Raw genomic sequence first — 22539 nt, forward strand, 5'->3', positions numbered from 1 at the left:
CAGCAAAAACTTTGACCAACACACATCATATAGACACACAATATGGATTCTTTTAGTTTTTGCAACCAAACTTTCAAATAAGTTTGATTGCAAAGAGACCTAAGAATCACATTAGGTTCAAAACAACCCTATTATTTCATCACTGTCAGTAGAAGCACGCAGAAGGTTATGAACTCTCCATTATTCAGCTTCTGGTAGATGAAAATTTCAGCAACAACATGAAGTGGACGTCTATAACTTTATCAGTCCTTCACATTGTGGAGGAGTCCTGGCCTGCTCCTTACATCGTTGCTATAGTTCAAATAAGTTATATTGCATTTGTTTATGCCTCCTCTCTAAAACACCAATTGATTTTGTTACAACACATGTTGGAATATCTGAAACATATTTTGAGGGGTTCCAATCATGACAAAAATAATACCATATTGTGACTTGGTGAGCTACAGCAGAGCAACTGTGGCTGGCACTAACCTTGGTAGTGGTAGGGATGAGTGGGGTGACCTCATTGAGGCTGTGTAGATGAGGAACAAGCTCCAACCAGAGGTTGACCTGAGGGAAGAACAAGATAACTTAAACTAAAGAAAAGATCTAAAACCTGAGGTTACTGTTCGCTTTTTATTAAAATAAAATATATTTAATATTAAAAGTGATGTGCAAAAGTATTAAATTACAAAACTGATTGCAGATAGTGGGCCTACAGTCAGTTTCCTGGTGAAAAAAAGGTATTGTACATGAAGGTAGGGTGCCTGATGAAAAAGGCCTAAAAAGACCTATCTATAGGAAAGGTCTGTTTAGGCCTAGACTCAGTGGCAAAAGACGGCACTCAGTTTAGAATACATAAAGGTAGCATTAGGTCTTTACTGCAACAGCTGCACAATTGGCCAAAAAATATTACAAATGATCTCTAACAAAGTTTTTAGGCACACCTATTTTGTTATGAAATACTGTTGATGGTGTTTAATTCTATCAATTTAGAGCCGTCCTCCCTTTTGTAACATTAGCCTCTAATTAACAGTGTGTACCTGAAATGTAGCCAGCTTTTAAAAGGCCCAAGCTGCATGACTTATTTAATGCTAAAAAACATAAAGCATTAAATAAAATTATATTAAACAATAAAAAACAAAATAAATCAGAGACAGGATGGTGGTTAACCTTGTTTGCCCTGTAGTGCTCTTTGACCCGAGGCTTCAGGCCGATGTGCAGGTAGAGCTGGTCCTTCTGGTTGTAGCGTGTCCACGCCACTTCTTCAAAGCGATTGGGCTTTGTGTGGATGAACTTGGTGTCTTGTGGTACAGGTTGGTTTGGGTCCCTGAAACAGAAAAAGACATGGTGTCATAGCTGCTCTAGTCCTCTTCTGGAGCAACTATAAGAATGTTACATACAGTTCTGTGGGAATGTTTTTTTTTGTAAGACTCAAATGTTTCAGACAATCAAACAGAAATTAAAATCAGAGAAGGCAAGAACATTTAAAACAAGTTGTTTTAAAATGTACTTTTATTGAATATGGGTTTAAAGATAGCCAGACTACTGAAGTGTTGGAAATGCCAGAACTAGGAAATACCGTAAATTCAGGAGCAGAGTTCCATCAAAACGTTACACATCTCATTGCAAGTTTAGTTCGCTTAATAACAAGATTTATATCTCCTTAAAATATAATGTTATTGTTTAAAAAAGAAAGGTTGTAACAGTAAAACAGCAACATTTTATGGGAAGTCATGTCAAACTCAAGGCTGGGGAGACAAATTTGGCCCGCCACAACTTTTTATGTGGCCCTTTGGATTCTAAAGGGCCACATAAATAGAACCTTCAAGGTAAATATTTGTGTGCTTTAAAATTGGTTTATTAATTAATTCCAAGTATATTCTAACTGTATACCACCAACTTAATTAATGTAAAAGCATATTCAATATGTGATTATTATTAACTGCAAACATGAAGACATGACCTGGTGGGCCGGTCTGTCTGTCAAACCTGCCTCATGGAGACAGTGGTTGATATCTAGATCTTTTGCTGAGATGGACCAGTAGATAAGATCGGCTTCACATGTACATATCGGCCGATCACCGACATCCCAAAATGAAGGAAATCTGCACCAAATAAATCAGTGCACACCTAAATTCCACACTTCCAGCAAGCAATTATTTCTCGATAGCTGATGGTCCAGAGTCTCTGGACGAAGCAAAATGTAAAACAAGGGGCTGGACTTTCACCAGGCAACCAAAATACACGAGTGGTATAAAATCTTGGAATAACACTATGAACTGATGAAACTAAATTCATTTTTTTTGTGTGTGATGTATTAAAAATTCAGAGACAAATAATTTTTTCATTGCAAGGTGGATCAGAGTTTCAGAGTAAACAAGTTTTGTGTACAAACAAATAAAGAAGTAATTGAAATCTTTTCAAAACTTCATTAACCTTACTGAGGTTATTATGGGCAAACACTTTCTTCAATGCAATATTGTACATAGCCAGTATAGCATCAAGCACATTTAAAAATTTTCAGTCAGAATTAAAACTTAAACTGGGAGCTTAGTGGACCTTTTGAGACCACACTGTATAATTATTAAAATTAGAATATTGAACTGAGCATGGCATTTGCCACAGGCTAATCAGTATAATTACAACGATGTTGTAATGGAGTAGTGAAGTGCAGCCCACAGGCTTCATATGATGTGAGTCACCACAGTGTCAGAAATCACATCCGATAAATTCCAAAAAAGCTCAGAAGTTTTGTTTATCAAAATGTTCTGATGGAATCAAAGGCCTTTAGGTAGAGAGTAGCCTCATATGGTCAATTTATAATCATAAATTTGAATGATAAAAAACTTCATGTCAGAAATTAAATTCTTTTTTTTGTTTGAAGGGAGCATATTTATACATAAATTATGTCAGCATTCACCAAAGATGTTGTCAGGGTGAAGATGGAGTTCAGCCATGCAGATTATCTCATTAGGTTTTGCTGTAATTAAAACATCATATTACCATAATACCACAGAGATCACGGTCAGTGTAAACGCTGATAAGCATTCCATTATGAAAACCCTCCTGAAGCTTAACATACTGATAGATTTTTAGAAGACATTGAACATGAAGTCCTGTGGTATGAACTCCCAATCTGAGCTGAACACTGTGCTGCAGTGGCCCATTCAGCCTTACTGAGCGCCCTATTGTCTGAGAGCAGCATAAGGAGCAGGCCAAACCTCATCAGGAACATGCTTAACCATTCCAATGGGTGGCATAAATCTCCCAGGTACCGAGCATTCCACGTCAATTTGGGGTTATATATGTAGATCATTAGTGGCTTTCTGTTCCCCTTAGGGTTACTGCGCAGGGCTCAGGAAAAGCCAATGTACCCCTATTATGCCTTGAAAAAACAATTAGAGCCGTAGCTGGATGCTGGAAGGCAACGTGAGACAGAAGCAGCGAAAGGGAATTATAATTTTAGGTCATAAAGAATGTCCCTTTGCAGTGCATGACCATTAATTAATAATGAATTTAAAGATATGTGGAGGGTGTGTAAGAAGAATACCAATGACACTGTGTGGTCCATAAAACCTAGCAGAGCTGTTCACGACTCCCCCAGTTATCAAACATTAAGGAAACACAATTACAATAAAATTATTGACTTGTTCATGGTCTTGTAATGGCAGTTGTCTGGTGTTCTAATTATTCTGGTAAAAAGCCCCTTACAACATGTCACTTCTAATTAATGGTGGGACTCCATTAACGTTTTTAATCGAGTTGATTGCAGGGCAGTGGTGGGCCAACAGGGCCTGCAAGGCCTTCTCCGCTGTTCTATCAGAACCCTTAAGATATATCTAATACCTAAATTATGTTTATTCAATTAAATTTCATGACTTTACTTCAAATAGTCTACCGTACTCTTGTTTCTTACGTTTGTCTGAGCTGTTCCACTTCCCATACATGTTTGTGTGCTTCATCCAATCAGATTTGAATCTGATGGTACCAGATACATGGCCCACCTCTGTTGCATGGTCTGTATTTAATTAACTGCAATTAATAACATTTTAATCCAATGCTATATGATAAAATATGCAAAATTTTCAATTAAAAAAACTCTTTTTGCTGCTAAATTATTGAGTAAACAGACATATAAGCTAAACAACACAAATGTTTGTTGTTTTTAATCTGTTCTTCAGATTCTTCAACATCAGATTAGTGAAAAGTTCTGTTCTATCCATTCATCTTCCCAGAGTTTCAGGAATTCCCGATCATGCATGGAGCTTCTTTAGAAATGAGGATTGTAGTCGCTGACATTAACATTGGGGACGTCTGTGCTGATGCTACATGTTTAGCATTGTGATGCTATTTTAGGATTGAATAGTATTTGAGAATAATTATTAAGTGTTTAATTTCAAATTTTTAACAAATTAAAATTGATGCAATTATTTTGAATTAGGGTTGAACTGAAGACATAAAGTGCTATGTAGATTATTCCAAAAGTCACCAATGTGGGCAACTGGCACAAGTTTCATATAATTTTCCTAACACACATTTGACTCAGTGGACAAATGTGTGCAGGGATCTTTTTTGATCCCTGTTCCCTGCTTTGGGGTATTTACTGCAGTGTTTTAATTCCATTCCCTGTTTAACTCCGTCATATCAACATACATTTTTTTTTTCTTCATTTAATGATTTTTCAGTTGAATTTCAGTATTTTGGAATTTTTACTGAAGCCAACTTAGTATGTGGGTAACATAAAATACAGCACTTTCTATATTTCTAGCTCAGTCAATATTAAATGACAAAAGTAATGTGTGGTTCTCTACATAAAAACTAAGCATCCTTAACAAAATTTCTCATTTCTAATGTTCATACCCAGTCTTGGCAAAATTTGTCCAGTAGGTCATGACAACAGCACTCAGCATCACATCATTCTTGGAGAAGTTGCATGGAAACAGCTCTGTTGGCCCAATCATTGGCAGCCCGAACACATATGGGATCTCATCTCCATGCGCTGCGTCTGCCCACGGTGGTACCTAATGAGCAGCAGATGAAACAAATCACATCAGTATTATGAGGTCTGTGTGACAGATGCAAAACATTAGTTGGCAAAGTGTTTCAGAATAAAATGTTTGACAAGCACTAACACCTCATGCTAGTGGAAAACTAAATTCAGATGAGGAAAAAAAAAAATCAATGTCAAAGTTTTAATATTGAATTATGTGTTATACATTTTTTGGAGTCAATTTTGGTGAATATTTAGATTGGCAAATTTCAGGGCATTATGTTGAATTAAAAAGTGTCACACTAGAGGAGACAAAGGTCTTTACAAAAATCTAAACTTTGAAAATTCAAATGGTGTGGTCGCTGAACATTTTTAAAAGAAACTCATAGAAGCTCACTTGCTCATAGTAAAGATCACAATCAGAGTGAAGTTCTTTTTTAAATGTTAAGATTTGGGACAGGTATTAGAAAATTACATATACATATACCTAAAACCAAACAACCAAAGAACAGGCATTTAAATAATCTTTAATATAAAATAATATATAAAATGACAAAAGATTGGACTACAATTATGAAATCTAATACTTAAATACCTGCTATTGCCTTATTCAAGACCAGTTTGCAATAGCAAAAGCCCATGTTGAGATCCTGAGGTGCTCAAGGTGATGTTGAGAAGATGGTAAAATATATTGTTAGGCTTGTTTGTATATTAAAGACACCCTTAATAGATATAATTTCTGCTTTCTCCACTTGCAATTGTATCTTCACTGAAATAGATAATAATACTGTTCCCATTTGTGCACTTTGCTCTACCTATTGATCTTCCACTCTATTATGTCCCCACCTATGAACAAGTCAGCAGGACACCTAGAGCTTCCCTTTTGGGTTCAGGAGCACAACAGCATGAAGCTGTCAATCAGTCTTTTCTGGCTTTTTAACGTGAACAACATTAAAAGAACCCATGGTATAACCAAAGAGAGACGTACCTGTTCTGTCTGACAGTGATGGTAGAAGGCATAAAAGTATGTTGGTGACCCAAAACTTGAGTGCAGATCAGCTGTTGCTACAGCCGGTGCTACCCATTGGTGATCAGTAAACAGGGCCAGCAAAGTCTTCCGCCGGGTCTCCGGGTTGTGCCTGTCGGCCCAGTCCGTGTACATAAACTTGATGGTTTCACGCAGAATGTCTTTACCCTCTGGGTAACCATAAAGGTCATCAACAAAGCTGGACACTGCATAGTCAAAGTCATTGGCCTGGACGCCATTGTCATTGTCAACGATGAGCTCCACAAACTTTAGGCCCTCACCCTGATTCACTCCTAGCATTATGTCATAGTTGAGAAACTCACCTGTAAATATAAGCATAGACCACTATTAGATCACAATCCAGAGCAAAATGAGTCTTCAGTAGAGCATGGTAAGTTTAACTGATACCTTGCTCCATCAGTATCTGAGGGTCATCAGGTATTACATCTCCATCAATGACTGGGCCAAAGGCAATGTGGTAGCGGGCTGGCTGGATGTCTTGATCTACAAGCTCCTTGTAATGTTTTCTTTGCAGGCACACTACTAGTTCCACTGTGTCCTCCAGGTTACAGCCCACCTTACGGGCCAGCATCCGCGCATACTTCGCTGGCTGGAAACTGACAGCCCAGCTGGATAGAGCTGTCCCACTCTGGGCAATGGCCCTTTGAAAAAGACCTGAGGCCAAAAACACAGAGTAAATTACTTAGCTGTCTTTTTAGATAAGCCAAAGAAAGCTTAAGTGAAAAAACTGAATCATAAAAACATTTGTCGAAATCATGTAAACCCCTTCTTTATTTTAGTAGTTACATTTCATTGAAGGTAACTCTACCTTCAATGAAAGGATTGAGCAATTTTTTTAAGAACATGTTTGACAGATTTACATTGGTAGTTAAGGCAACAACAAATATTACTTTCAAGCACTACTTAATTTCAAAGGTTACTTGTACAGTGAGAGAAAATCAAACATTGATTTTTATAAGGGCTATAAAAATGTATTTGCTATCAAACCAAGTTCTTCAATTTTGCCTGTTTTTGCTCCACTTAAATGTATAAATGAACAAATTTATTCTCAGATGAAGATAATATTTGGGAAAAGTGTCCAAAGCACGCTAGCCTAACATAGAAAAACAATTCCATCTACTCCTAATAAATGAATAGTTTTGCAATAATTTGCTACAAGATCCACCATTAACAACTTATAATGGCAATGAATCTTTTACATTACTGAGGATTGATTTTGGCCCATTGGGCAAGTGTGATGCAGTGGCTTTTGAAAGAGTATTTGGCTTTCAATCAGAAAGTTGTAAGTTTGACTCCAACTTCTACATTTGGATGTTGTATGAATGTGTGGTTGTTTGTGAGTGTGACTGTGGATCTAGTGACTGGAAAAGTGCCACATCAATCCAGTCCATTTTCCATTCCTCTTTGCTTAATAGTTTTTAATAACTCACATTGGAGAGTCTCCATTATGACTAGCCTATTGAATTCAAGTCAGTTCAAAAATACTTTATTCCCAAAAGAAAATTAAATGCTGCAACTCATAATAATTCAAATCCAATCGGTTGTCCAGATGAACACCAAAGTATTTGGATTTATAAACCCTCTGCAGTAAATTGAAATTAAATTAAATGATCATTTGTGTTTTTATATTTAATTGGGTAATTATCACAATGTATGGCAAAAGAGAAATGGGCTAAAATTTCAGCCTCCAGGCCAACCTAAATTACTGGTAAACTTACCCCAGGTTTGTATGTGAGACAATAAAAAAGGAATCATTTTGTAAGTACACTTGTTTGGTGAGGTTTACCTTTAGTAGAGTTGCTCCAGCGGTTGCCCTCTGAATAGTGAGACAGAGTGAGGAGATTCACACATGATGCCCCAGCACCTGAGCCAAACACGGTGATGCGTAACGGGTCACCACCAAACGCTGCTATGTTCTCGCTGGTCCAACGTAAAGCCTGGATCTGATCCAACAAACCGTAGTTCCCTTTGGCTGCTTGGTCACCTGTACTCAGGAACCCTGCACGAGAGAACAAAGGGAAGAGGGACGTTATCACTCTTGTGTCTTCAGAATATGGTTCAGTTACAGAGCACTGATAAACACACTGATATAAATTTTGAGACGCTACATATAAATAATCACGGAAGACAAATCCAGAGGGAGATTAACAAAATAATCAAATTCCAATTAATTTGCACACATTTTCATTTTCCAGTCTTAAAAGTCCCAATGGTAGGGTAGACTGTATTGTAATAAGAACTCCTCTGGCTTTCAGCTTAAAGTGCTTGACCTTTCAAAGCATCTGATCAGCTGACTGAAGGGACTAGTTAGAGTAGTTGTGATTTAAATGTCTGGTGATGTAAGAAGTGGTCCAACCATGAAGAGATTTCTATGTAAACAGCAGGATCATGACAGACAATAAAATGGTTCACCCTGGTGTAATACAAACCTTTTTTTGCAGTTGCTCAATGTGTAACAATATACCTTCAAAACAAGGGCCTGGGCGACAATGTCAAAATACTGTAGGCTACAGAGGCTACAAAATACTCTAGGCTACTAAGATTTCTGACATGTAGAAGAGACTGAATTCTGTTTGTACTCTCATGCTTAATAAATGCTTAATTGGCTAACCAAATATTTAGTTAAGCTAAATATTTAATTTGTTGTTAAATATTTAGTTAGCTATGTAAATATTTAAACTTTTACCATTTAAAAAAAAAACTGTGTAAAAATGTGACTTTGAAAAATGCCTCTCCACCCCCATGTTTACTCTTATTACAGGGAAACCCAAATTATTGCTCTTCATTTTTTACTGTAATTTTACAAACCGGAGCCTATGCAGGTCTCCATCTGGGCCATTGTATGTCTAACTTTGACCTTTCCTTTTCTAGTATTCAATGTTTTCGGAGACAATTTGGGATTTTTGCTGCCAGATACTATATCAATTTAAGTCTACCGTGTGCTTTAAAAGCTCATGCATATAATTAATAAATCCAAAAGTCATTTTACAAAATAAATGCTTCCTCTGAGTCCTAGCCATGCCACTATGGACACTTTAATAATCCCTTCTTTGTTCTTTCTTGTATAAACCCAGAGGTAATCGTGATGTGGGAGGCTGCCTAAAGCCCCATTGCCACCCAGGTATGAATGTACTGACGGGGACCCTCCAGTGTTTCCACAGGGAAGCTCTGGTCTTTTAGAGCAATTTCATGGCAAACACACAGCAGCTCTTCCTAATTCTTATTTCTATGCTAAAAGCTCCATTACCTACCTCACCCATCTAGGGAGCCCCCCACAGCCCACCAATGAACTAATCCCCCAGATTCACATGCTGAATTCAGCTCTCATCTTCTTACTTTACCAGTACAGCTATACGGCTTTAAGAAGCTACTCTTATTGGAGTTTCTTTATCAGCCTTTTCTGAATAAAGGACATTACAAGTCTTTGAAGTGAAAATGAGTATTTATGCCAGCATTTTGCTAACATGAACAAACAGGGAAACAACAGAGAGGCAGTCATTTTATTTTCCATCTTCATAACAGCAGCAATATACTTCAGTCAAGGACACTATTGTCATTTCCCCATAGTACCACTTCATCCCTTTTAAAAGATATACCTTTTCCAGACACTACATAATTCCGATTGCTGCCACTTCCTTGTTGCTGTTGTTGTGGTTTATTGTTACAGTACAGCTAACAGAGCTTGAAGCCTTTGATAAATGTTTGACTCTAAAAGCCTTTGAGGAAAAGGAGGGAATACGTTCCTGACTGCTTGAAGGCTTTTAATGTGAAATAGTGTAGGGCACTTAGTGCAAAGCAAAGTAAAAGCTAAATTAGTGTTTAAACTCAGAAGTGATTATACCACCATGCTGAGTTGACTCCGCTGGCAATTTGATCAGACGCAGATAGAAATTACACATGGAATATAAATGGGAGCCAGAGTTTAAGCATCAGGCGTGATTTTCAGCCATTTCAGATGAATTGATCTAACAAAAATAAACAGACTGTGAAATATTCATGTAGAGAGCAATTAATCTATGATTGACACTATTTTGTGAATTATGTTCATTTGGATTGTGTGTTTAATTTTTACACACATCTAACAAAATTTGCATCAGAGACCTTTTATGAATACATTAAGCTGTTCTGTCTGGCATTGGTAATATTGAAGTATCCATTTGATAACTGTAAATAAAATCAGATTTATACCAACAAAATGCTTTGGACAGATGAACTGTTATTCCCCACAGTCAGCCCATCAGCTCACATTTCAGGCACATCACTGCTATCTTCTTGTTGAAAGAAAGTCATTTCATCCAACTGTTTCCACATGCTTGCTCCGGAGGAGGAATTGCTTAAAAAAATGATTTCAAAATCATCCGGAATTTCTCAGATGTATTATATCCTAACCATTTATAATATATGACTTGTTATTGTATATCTCTTAATATATTCTGAACCAAACTGGCCTAGATAACACTAATTAAAAATTTAGAATTTGATTATGAACTGGTTTGAAATGAATTAAGCAGACTGAATTGGACTCCTGTATGATATGAAGCTGACATACTTAGATATAGATATTTTTCATTTTTAACCAGTGATCTCTATAGTGGCTCATGTATTCAATTTATTTTTTTAGCTGCGCGTTAAAAACAGTTCCACACTTTTTTATGTTTTAAACAAGTTCCTAAGCTGAGAGTTGGGAAAACTCTACTCTGCATTTCAGGGCCTTCCTGCTTTCAGCTTTCCATTCTGCTGTTGTGCAGGTTCTGACAGGTGGGTTTCATCAAAGAGTCTCAGAGCACCTGGTCAGTCCAAATCCACTGATCAAAGTCTTCCTGAGACTTTTCCATCCTGCTGGCACCCTGTTGGTTTGGTCAGATTTTGATGTCTGCATTTCATATAACCATATTAACATTCTTCTGACATTCATCCTGCTACTAATGCAACAGTTTAGTGACACAAATCAATTTGCATGTTTAGATGATTTTTGATTTTATAATATGTACTCAAAATGTCTTACTTTTGTTAAATTGAAGGTTTAGGGATTGGTTCTGCTATGGACTCAGCAAAGTTATAACCTGACAAAGGTTTTGTCATTGCATATATTTCTCGTCAATCGAGTTTGTATATATATATCATATTAGAGCAGTACAGTTTTTCCAGCATAATGTTTGGTGGTTGAGTCGGCCATGTCCACAACAAACAAAGACAGCACTGAATAAAGAAAGTGTTTGGTTCAATGACCTTTGGTGAGAAATGTTTGTACCAGCTGGTTAAATCAACATGCTTTGACAGTTCAATAGATCTCAGCTGTGCTCAGTGTTGACTGCTAGGTTGTAAATGTTGGCACTGACATGCTGAGCTAACATGACAGACATTACAGCCTTTCGCTGACAACATCATGTTGGCCCTATTATAAGAAAAAAAATCCCAAAAGAAGCTTTGACCTGGAAAAGGAAATGAGTGAAAGATTTAAGATGTAACTGGAAAAAATTGCACCACATCCTCACATTCACTCACTTTCATCTGTAATATCTGAATAGATGCTGAACTAGTTTACTTCATTTTATTTGTTGTTTTTGCCACAAGGCCTGTTTTTAATCAAACACGCCATGTTAATTTAAATTAATATGCGTGTTATGAAAAGTAATTAAGCATAAGATCATATGCAAATACCACCAAAATAAACATAAGAAGGATAATAACTGTTCATACACAATTTCCAGACAATTACTGTGGAAATACAGTATGTTTAATATGCCAATGCATGATAGACAATTAAGTTATTAATTTTGCACAACGTCAACAAAGAAGCACCTAAATGCATTACAATACGTCTGAGCATATGATTGGCTCCCTGTTGGGCTGACTCTGTCTGAACTGTCGGCAAAGCAGAGCAGCAGCAGCTGAGGGTGGCGTTCCCCAGCACAGAGAGGAAGTGTCTGACTCACAGCAACCTCATGGAGGTGTCCTACAAAATGTTACATGGAGTGTATTTTGTTCATACATTTGAAGCTGATCAAACAGAACACTTGACAAAGTAAATGCAACAAAAAATTACAATATGGTAATTGATTACAATTAGTAATTACAATTGCAATTAGTAATCAATTACTGTATTCACTACTCTGACAATTAATCAATTGGCTCATTCTGCAATTTTCTCTTTCTCCCTATTCATCTAGCCACTTTTTTATACAATGTTAGAAATACAATGAAAGGTGCAAATAAACAAATAATGATTAAATAATGCAAATAATGATTAAATTCCTTTTTTTAATAAGAAATGCAAATTTTCTTACCAAAATTGCAATGGAAGCATTACTTTAGTGAATGCTTGATAATTTGTAGCAAAGGATCCATCTGGAGGTAAAACAAATCCTTCAAACATCAACATGGGACAATCTCAGTCTTTTCTGCTGGACTAAAATGAGTATTACTAACATTAATAACATCAATAACATTGTAAAGCTGGTTTGTTCCTTTTTGGAATAATTTATTGATAAATGAAAAGAAAAAGGTGAATTTTATTTACTTTTATTTTTTTTTTTTTTCTTACTGAATTTGTATAGGGTTATGCTAAAACTACCACTTGACAAGTTCTGGGTGAATGTATTTACAAACCAAGGAAGTTTTCCATCTTAAATGCAAAATCTATAGATTCTTTTGCAGTTTTAATTTAATTACTGCTCTTAGTATGTTGCTCTTTAAACACTTGCCCTTTTTTGAGACTGTACATGTCAACAATTTATTGACAACTAAATTAATTAATGATTATTTAAATGATTGAGTTATCCCATTCATCACGATCAATCGATTCAGGTGCAAAAAAACTCCCTGAATTCACTTCCCTTAGTGGGCCACACATAAACACACACTGGTGGAGCTGGTTTCCTGTGCTGATTAGGGGTCTGTGAAGGGCTTGCCTAAAATGATGCCCACTGATCGCAGGACTGAAAGCCAGGATCTTGACCTCTAAGCTCCCTGGAATGACAAAAAGGAGGTGAACCCTGATCCAGGAATCCAGCTTTTATCCCTTCAATCTCTGTTAACACAGAGGGAAAAGGCTGGATGAGGAGAAAGATGGACATTTTTTACCCTTCTCCCTGCACACATACGTTTCTCTCAGTCATGGTCGGTGGACAATAATCCGCTTTCTGTTTTCTCTTTCTCCCTATCCATCCTTTTCACTCTGGATGTCAAGAAAGACTGAATAAAAAGAGCAGCAGAGGAAAATGTGGGAGAATGAATACTGTCACCAAAGTATGCACTCTGGCAGCACACATGCTTTATTATAGTTGCTGCAACCGGAAGAAAATGCAGATTTCAAAGAATGACAGAAAAAACAAAATAAGGGTGGAGAAAATAAAAACAATGTTTCAGCTTAGAGAGACTGATAACAAAGTAGACAGCCCACTGTCATTAAATGGAAATATATAACAGATAAGGAAGGCAGTAAACAAATACACTTGAGTTATAGAATTCAACAAAATAGTTTCTTTTTGTTTGAGTTTGTTGAATGTAGCACGCTTGTACATATAAAATTCATGATCTTATTCATCACCTGGGCAACAAGCACTTATAAAAGACGACAAATAAAAAGAGTTCATTTGGCCGGCAGACAGCACCTGGAAAACACTCTAGGATCCCCCCAGCACCTCTTCTAAATACTTTCTGTGGCAGTATTCTGATTCACTGATACAAAGACAAAGTAGTGAGAGAGAAGATACAAATTATTTTGGGGGAATACCATGACTGGTTAGCTACTTGCTGCTGATTATGCTAAAGTTAGCACCTCCCTTCTAGCATCTCATTGGTGCTAAATGATAAGAACATTACTTTTTAATGAAAGACTTTATCGTTGTAGTCAAACTGGTTAAAACTGACAATTCCACACAAAGATTCTTTAAAATTAAAATTGAGACTTATTGAACATTTATACAAAAAAAATATATATATGTCATATATTATGTTTTAGCTTGATGGCAAATATGTAGAGCTGTTCATTTAATTAGTTGATCAATTAATTTGATTTTAATTGAAAACTAGATATGAACAAAATAAAGTATTGAATAAATAAACATAAAAGGTCAACAACAAACGTATTCATTGTTTTTAATCTGTTATTCAGGTTGTCATCGCAAAAAAATTAATTTGTAGCATTAAAATGTGTAACATTTTCAATCTGTGTAATTAATAAGAATTCACACATTACTATTATACTATAGTACCCTGTACTATATAAAGCATAATTTGTGACAATCTGTAATATATTTGATGATAAAATGTACTTGCAATTTTCCAAAAAATACAATGAAAATATCATCTTCTATTGTGCATATCATTTTATTTCATTACAACCTGGGTGAATGCATCTTTACATGTTTTTATTGTTTACCTTACCATTATTATTAAAATGTTTATGAGTCAAAGGAGATATAAAGATGGAAGAAGTCCATTGAAAATGTTCGATAATGGTTTAATAAGAGTGGACCTGTGTTTGGGCATATTGGTCATCTTGCAAAAAGGGTAAAAGCAAAACCTTTTTCATTTTGTGTTTTATTTGAAATCAAAAGTACTTTCATGTCTGATAGCAAAATGACTGGTCAAACAATGTGTATAAAGTATGCAGCAAAAGCTTACCTCACCTAAAATACACATCTCCCAGTGTTCCTCACACCACTGGTCTTTGACTGTACAAAAAAAATATGCTACAGCAGCTCCAAATATTTACATAGTCTCAGCAATGCTCCATTTATATCTGGTCCATGCACACAACAGCAGCATAGACAACAGCATGCCGAGGGCAACTGGCTGGGGAAAATGCTGACGAGGCACCACGCATTTCTCACTAGGAATAATGAACATGAAGCTACAGGAAGTTCATTCAGTCACCCTTTATTTAGACAGTGTGAGGGATGAATGGAGTGAGCTGTGTTTCTATGGTGTGCCTTGTTTGCATGTTGACAACTTAAGGTGTACATCAGTTGAAGAATGATTGGCTATGTGGTAAGCGCTGTAGACACAGTGTCTTAGAGACATGTAACATAGAGCAACCTTATGTTAATTACAAAACTACAGCTAAAGAGACACGCTGTCATCTGTCAGAAGAAAGCATTTCCTGTTTAAAATATGGAGTTAAAAGGTGAAGTTATCTACCTTTAGTATGCTTTAGTTTTGTGAGGTTATCCTGACTCAGCATTGCACCTGGCAAACATGGAGAGCTGTTCATGATTAGGTGAAAACTTTCAAATATTATACTTAGATTGATAAGGCACTATACTTTAATCTGAGTAGAAATGGATCAAACTTATAATTTTTATCAAACCACACATTGAAAGGCAGATTGGTAACTTGAGGGTCAGAGTTTTGCCCCAAAGCATATCCACATGTGGCGGGAAAGCTAAACATCTAGCCTTCAACTTTCTGTTTGTAAAATGGCTTTTTTTCCCACTGAGCCATGGCAGTTCCAGAAGTTGAGTACATACTGTATGTTTATGTCTGAATGGAGACCAACTATAAATAGCAAACGGCCTGTGCTTGTAGTGCATAAACTAGTACAAAGGACTCCATCCTGCCTTCAGCTATTCTCCCATTCATGCACCCCTTCACATGCTGATGTGAATTGCCATTCACATCAGCATGGCCTAGGGTACCTGCATTTGGCCTGGGGCAGACACAGGTGGCTTTATACCACCTGCGTCTGTGTATAGCAGAACATGCAAAAAAAACGAAACAAAAAAAACACGTTTGACCGTCTGACCACCAGCAGGTAGGCAGGTGAAGACCAAGAACACGACAACTGAGCCAGATGGAGCTGGGATCGAATCGGCAACCTATCGGTTACAGGACAAGCTCCTATGACCGTTACCACCATGGTTCTTGTCACACCGAAATCTTATTCAGTGAACATTTTAGATTTGCATAGTAAGGTTGGAAAACCATCTAGGAGCTCTGAAATCTTCCCTATCTTTATGTTCCCCAAACTTAACTTTCAAATGATGCTACAGTATGTGTCACCAACATGGTGGAAGACAATGTTTTTCCTTTGTCAGCAGAAAATTCTTTGTAGCGGTTGTGAAGTTATTTTTTCTAACAAAAGAACTAACCTCATGGAGTGTCCTGAAAGAGTATTACCACTTATTTTCCTTTGTCATATTTAAGTCAACTAACCTCGTGTAAATGTTTGAATAGACAATATCTGTGTCGGAATTCAGGATCTACATCGTTTGAAGGACCTGGTCCATGGAGACCGGGTCATTTGACGGCCGTGAAAATACAAAGACCAAAAAGAAAAGCTGTGAATTAAGACAGGTCTAGTCTCCACCCACTGTCCCTGCCCTCACCTTAACATAACTTATGTTGCCTAGCAACCTTGACAGCGTGAAGAAGAGAGCGGTGAAGGAAAAAATTACGGAGCAAAAGTTAGTTTTTTAGCCATGTATTACTCATGATTTCTGTATTATTATTTATCTTTATAATAAAGTCTGTTCCATAGTAAAAAAAAAAAAAAGAAGAAGAAGAAATTTGTTTGACTCTAAAATGTTCAAACCTGTATTGTACAATTCTACCAGGAATAAATATAAGCAAATTACTTCAGATCTAAGGTAAGCCATTCCATCCATCCATCCATCCATCCATCCATTGTCTATACACCCTTGTCCCTAATGGGGTCAGGAGGGTTGCTGGTGTCTATCCCCAGCTGCATTCCGGGCGAGAGGCCGGGTACACCCTGGACAGGTCGCCAGTCTGTCGCAGGGCAACACAGAGACAGACAGAACAGACAACCACACACACACTCACACCTAGGGAGAATTTAGAGAGCCCAATTAACCTGACAGTCATGTTTCTGGACTGTTGGAGGAAGCCGGAGAACCCGGAGAGAACCCACGCATGCACAGGGAGAACATGCAAACTCCATGCAGAAAGAACTTGGGCCGGGAATCGAACCCAGGACCTTCTTGCTGCAAGGCAACAGCTCTACCAACTGAGCCATTCCAGTTAAATAAAATTATTATGTTTGAACCTTAATCAGACCAATTTGCCCAGGAATAAATGAAATACTTTAGTAAGTCAAACATTTTACAACTAGATGTTACCTGTCTGAATAATGTCATTGTTTAACTTCTACTCTTTGGGGAAAGCTAGCAGGAGTTTTTGAAACATTGTGTCGGGAGTCAGGCGTTCTCTCCCGGTATACCAAACCTGGAGCGCCCGGCCAGCTGACAGCTAGTGAGGGGAGCTGGCTGTTAATGCAGCGGGAGCAGACATGTCTGAAAATGTCAGAGCAATATTGCAATCGGTTTTGATTAACCGAGCAGATATTTGAGACCTACAAAATGCCACATTCTTACCTAAAAACGTTATTAAAAATCATGTTGTGTCACTTGTGTAATCTAGCAAAATAATTTGCCTCTCTTCACCGCCATTACTGCTTTGCCTGAACGCTTGGTTGAATCATGGGATACGGTGGTCGCTGAAGGATACACCAGACCCATCCTTTAAATCTGGGGAAACGAAGGCCACATTTGAAGGAATCTTTGAGGCCTTCTTGTCAGGCTATGATGTAATCGGCCTACAAATCCGTCCTTTGAAGGATGCAGACCCTGAATTTGGTCACACCTGATATATTGCAAAAAAGTATTTGCTCACAAACCCAGTTGAATTCCAGTCTTCCAATCATCACCATGGCAACAGATTCAATAAATTTGGTACCTAGGCATGCAAACTACTTCTATAATCATTTGTGAAAGGCTAGGTTACTCTCAGGAGCTCAGTGAATTCTGATGTGGTTATCTGACAGGAAGCCTCCTTTCATAAAATGCCTTTGCTAGCAAGCAGAAAGAGAAAACAGCAAGTCAGCCATTGACAAATTAAAGAGTAGTTAAATTAGATTTTTCTATGAAATATAAACAAATCAGTGGGGCAGGTTCATTTGCATTGAGCACTGAGTGATTCAGTAAACACTGATTTTCAGAAATACTTTTTCTGATTGAGGCGACTGACATGTATGGACAGGACAGTTAAACTATGCTGCATATTGTAGGTAGGTGGTATGTATAGAGAGTGTATAAATACAGTAACACCATTGTGATGCATTCATTTGAATGGGTGGTTCTGTAGGTTGGTCGTCTTCATTCTCTGGGTCAGACTCTGACACCAACATGTAAGATCTAATTAACAAGTCTTCTGTTGTTGACGTCTTTAATAAACTTAAAATGTTTCTCTGCCAGTAGATAACTGCATTGCTGCTTTCAGACTGCAAAAATGTCTGAATGGGTGGAGGTAACGCTCCTGGAGTGAGGCAGCGTAAAATGTCTCGCTCATGTTTAAAAAGACCGCAGCACGAGTTGCTCTAAAACAGGCCTCAGAACAGAAGTAAACCAGGAATTTGTTGAGGTACAATAATTTGGAATTCAGACCAAAACATTGCAGTTCCACTTGAATGAAAAGAAAAGAAAGGATTTAAAATCACGTCATGTCCATTTTAAGTCAGAGGGAAAACATTTCACAGCAGAGCTTATATCTATAATTTACAATCCCAATTGGTGCCCATAGTGGAGCTGCAGAAATAGCATTCATGTATTGATAGTTCTTACTAGGCTTAATAAATTAAAATGATTTGTTTTTGGCCCAAGGGCAAAGACACAAACAATAAAGATTTTGTAAAGCCAGACAGGGAGCTGTGGGAAGCATAACAGTCCTCTGGATGTTTGTAGTAACATCCAGAGGACTTAAAGGAAAGGTGTGTATGTGCACACCAGTGTGTTTGCTTTTTCAATCTCAACTTTGACAAGTGAAATTACAACAAAAAAGGCACACCAAAGAGTAAAACCCAAATAGTTGGTCATTGTACAGGCAGACGTTTGTCTCACCAGATGTGTTTTATCTGCTGACGGATCCCAGCGTCCTGTTGTCTCCTTCTACGCCTTCAAAATCCTCCCAACTCCAGCCCTGCCTAGCCCCCTTCTCCGTGCCCAAATCAAATTACGGTGTCAGCTTAAAAATGACACAAGCTCCCATTCATACATCTTGTTCTACACAAACACAAACATGTGTTAATTTGTGTTGCTGCCCCAACAGATTTGCCTGCAGGACACGCTGGTATAGATTACCTCCTTCTGCTGGGCTGACGGCAGCAAGGGAGCGAGAAGGATTTCTGTGTGGGTGTGGATGTGATTAAACTCTTACTCAAGATATCCCAGAATTGTGGTGTGAATACATAACAGCCTGTAATTGATAAGATTAAAAAATAGGTGTCAAGTGCACAGCAAATGACACAAGAATGTCAACAAATAGGAAACCAGAGGCTGGAGGAATCAGTTTGTCTGACAGGCAAGCTAATGATGTGAAGATTAAATGTAAAGCAGCATTGCAGATTCTATTGTTTTTGATGACATTAGCATAAGTTACCAGCAAAATGGAAACATCCAAAACAATTTGTGATATGGAAAGAAACTTATCTTTTTATTTTGAAAACCCTGTTGTCCCTTGTCTTTTCTAAGCAGGCTCAAATAAGCCAGAAGCAGGAGGAGTGAGCCAAGTGAGTCTGTTCTTACTTCAAATGTATCACGTTATGATGTTTTCATATTGAATATTAATGAAATGCTTTCTGCTCCTGCCTGTTTTAGTAGTTCATACACCAGATATATTTAGAAAGCATCATTAGTGGAAACTTTCTTAGCACTTCCGCAGAAGTTAAAATCTAACATGTCATGCATTGTTCCTGGGTATTCCAGCTTGAGCTGCTTTTCTTTCTAATGTTGTAGAAATGCGCTACATGAAAATGTGATTTGGCATTTCTTTTGCAAATAATTAGGAGTTATGTTCCACAGAAAAACTCATGAATAGGTAAATCCAACAACACACGAACCAGGTCCAGTGTAGATTTAAATGAGAGAAACTTGAGAGAAGAAGCTTTGAACCTACAGGCTGAAATAAATAATGAACAGCATTTCAGATATACCGGTATTTAAAAGATTTAATTCTGTTGCAGAAACTGAGCGGTATCTACATGTCCAATCAGATATACTGAAAAGCAGTTGAAGCTGACTTTAACAATACTTCTTCCCCCCATAACACCAGATTTACAGAAAAAAATCTCAAGTCAAAGGCTGTACAAATATTTGTTGATTGTGTCCATCTCAGAAGTGTTTAATGTCTTTACTGAAAGATAATAACCCTTCTTGCCACACCCTAAACCCCATGAAAACAAAAACTGACTTGGCTCTTCCATGCCATCAGCTGGTAACCTGTGAAATATTGCTATGAATGCTTGTGTGTCTGCTCAAAGTGAATTACAGCTTAAGCTTTGAGGGTTATTATTCAACCCTCAACAATCAAAAGGATATCAGGCAAAAGAATTACAAAGGGAAAAACCACTGATGACAAAAAGACCCCAGTGGTGACACACCGATGCCATGCATCCTGCTACAACTGCCACAGCCTTTCAAAACAGGGACTTCTTGTCAACAGACTTCATGTCAACAATCAAACATGAGGGGATTAGTCCTGGGTCTGATTTGTGGCTTCAGGGCTTGGATAGCTTACTGTAATTGGTAGAGCTTAAATAATTTGGGCCAAAACTGTTTTACGGCAATGAAGAAAACAACCGTCACAAACACTTGGTAGTTACCTCTAAAGTTAGCACAACCAAGGTTAGAAGAGTTTATAGAGGGCAGTTATGTTTCACTTGGGCCATATTGTTGTAGATTCTACATTATGTATTTACTCAAGTTATCTTTGTCTAATTTAATTTTTTTTTTTTTACTGATAAGTATGACAAAGAAAATCAAATTAAATGTGTTTCTTTTTATAGCTTTACATTTTTACCTACTTTCTTAGGTTGATTATGTCCTCACTATTGTTAATAAGAATTTTGTAATTTATGATCACTTAGATCCATTACAGAAACATCATTTGTAAGTTATACCTTTGTGTGTGCATAAATACACACAAAGGACACGTTAACGAGCAACTTTAAAAAGGAACCAAGAAACCTCCTTTTAGGAATGTAAAAAGCATTTCAGCAGCTGTGCAACATCTACTGTGACAGAGATGTACCTGGATAATACAGGATTGTTGGATGTCGGTAGAATCTAATCAAAGAAAGAAAGGAACGAAGGAAGTATGTTTTTTTGCGACAATTTCTTTGTTTGATGGCAATAATAGCTTCCAAAGAATGAAAAAAAATAGAAAAGGTGTACTGAAGAGACAAAGGCAACAAAGCTCCCTGGATGGCAGGATGGGAAGCTGCTCTGGTGGGATATGCACTGGCAAAGAAACCGAATAAAGTACGAGTAAGTGTTTGTGTGTTTGTTTATGCATACATGAATGTGTTGAGCCCTGATGTGAATGGGTAAGCAGCTTCCTTTCTTAGTGCAGGGACATCATTAGCATAAGAGAGAGCGAAGAGCCCTACAGAGAGTGAGAGACGACAACAGATTGGTGCAAACCAAACAGGCAGAGAAAGTGGCTTTTGGGTTATAAGGTAGGGAAATAGACGGTGAAGATTAGGAGACAGATGATGGGGAGATGGAGTAACAGGGAGAACTCTGAATGAAAAAGTGTTTTTGAGGAAAAATTTAATTTGTGTATGGGAAATTAGAGATAGCTCAGACATGTTCAGTCCTGTAGAGGGATGATGAAGGCAAGATGAAAGCACAAAGATGGGCAGGAGGAAAAAAAGGTAATTCATCCATGACGGGTGGAGGTTGCTTAAGTTCAGGAGTGGGGAGCAGATCAAATTTAATTTTATGTGATTTGTAAATGGAGCAGTGCATGCATCTGGGTGTTTTCTTTCTAGGTAGGCTGAAGCTCTGGCTCTCTGAGAGCAGTACCCTAATTTACAGACGACAGTCCGCTACTTTTTGCACACACCGTGAACGCTGCGATTCAGGCAACGTACAGACCTTTTGCAATGGGCTTGAAAAGGCTGGACTGTTGTGAGAGCACAACCTCAAGAGCAAATTTGCTTTAAGACATAAGTGACACTGAGAGCAATGGTGAAATATAGACATAGGAAGTGTGTGTGAGGTGGAGGTGGGCAATATGAACTTTAGGTTTTGGTGCAATATCTTTCAATATTATTGTGATAATGATAAAATTGACTGTAATAACTATTTGTTACGTCTTTCATAGATAAAAATGAATGATGAAACCGTATGATTGTGATTGTGTGTCTTAGCAATAATCGACCAACAAACACAAATAATGCTCTTGTAATACATACTTTATGTAAAACATACAGAAGTGAGATTTGTGCAGATGATCACTACATTTTTAAATTTATTGGCATTGGTATTCATTGTTGAGAAAATAATAAAACTATCCATCCTGATAATAGGAACAGTGGGGTTTTAGACATCATTAATTGAAAGTTATTGTGACAGCAACGAATGAAAAGTTTTATGACAAGAAATTTACGATGAGAAATGATAAACAATACAATCGGTGCCCACCCCTCGTGTGAGACTGTTCCATTCCAATGCTGAATAAGACAACTTTAGTGGTTTTAGAAGCAGGAGGAAGATGA

The 22539-nt window shown here is 37.4% G+C and overlaps 1 protein-coding gene across 1 annotated transcript in view; it reads right to left on the minus strand.

The window, feature by feature from the left end:
- Positions 1-22539, minus strand: part of LOC122838835 (neuroligin-1-like) — a 50722-nt gene that overhangs the window by 5077 nt on the left and 23106 nt on the right. Inside the window, exons 2-7 of the mRNA XM_044129818.1 lie at positions 7807-8019; positions 6408-6674; positions 5961-6322; positions 4843-5003; positions 1153-1309; positions 472-549 (exon numbers count right to left, since the gene is read on the minus strand). Of these exons, the coding sequence (XP_043985753.1) occupies positions 472-549; positions 1153-1309; positions 4843-5003; positions 5961-6322; positions 6408-6591 (942 nt within the window). The 5' untranslated portion in view covers positions 6592-6674; positions 7807-8019. The remainder of the gene's footprint in view (positions 1-471; positions 550-1152; positions 1310-4842; positions 5004-5960; positions 6323-6407; positions 6675-7806; positions 8020-22539) is intronic.

This window comes from Gambusia affinis, linkage group LG10 (assembly GCF_019740435.1).
Source record: "Gambusia affinis linkage group LG10, SWU_Gaff_1.0, whole genome shotgun sequence".
In the NCBI taxonomy this organism is placed as follows: domain Eukaryota; kingdom Metazoa; phylum Chordata; class Actinopteri; order Cyprinodontiformes; family Poeciliidae; genus Gambusia; species Gambusia affinis.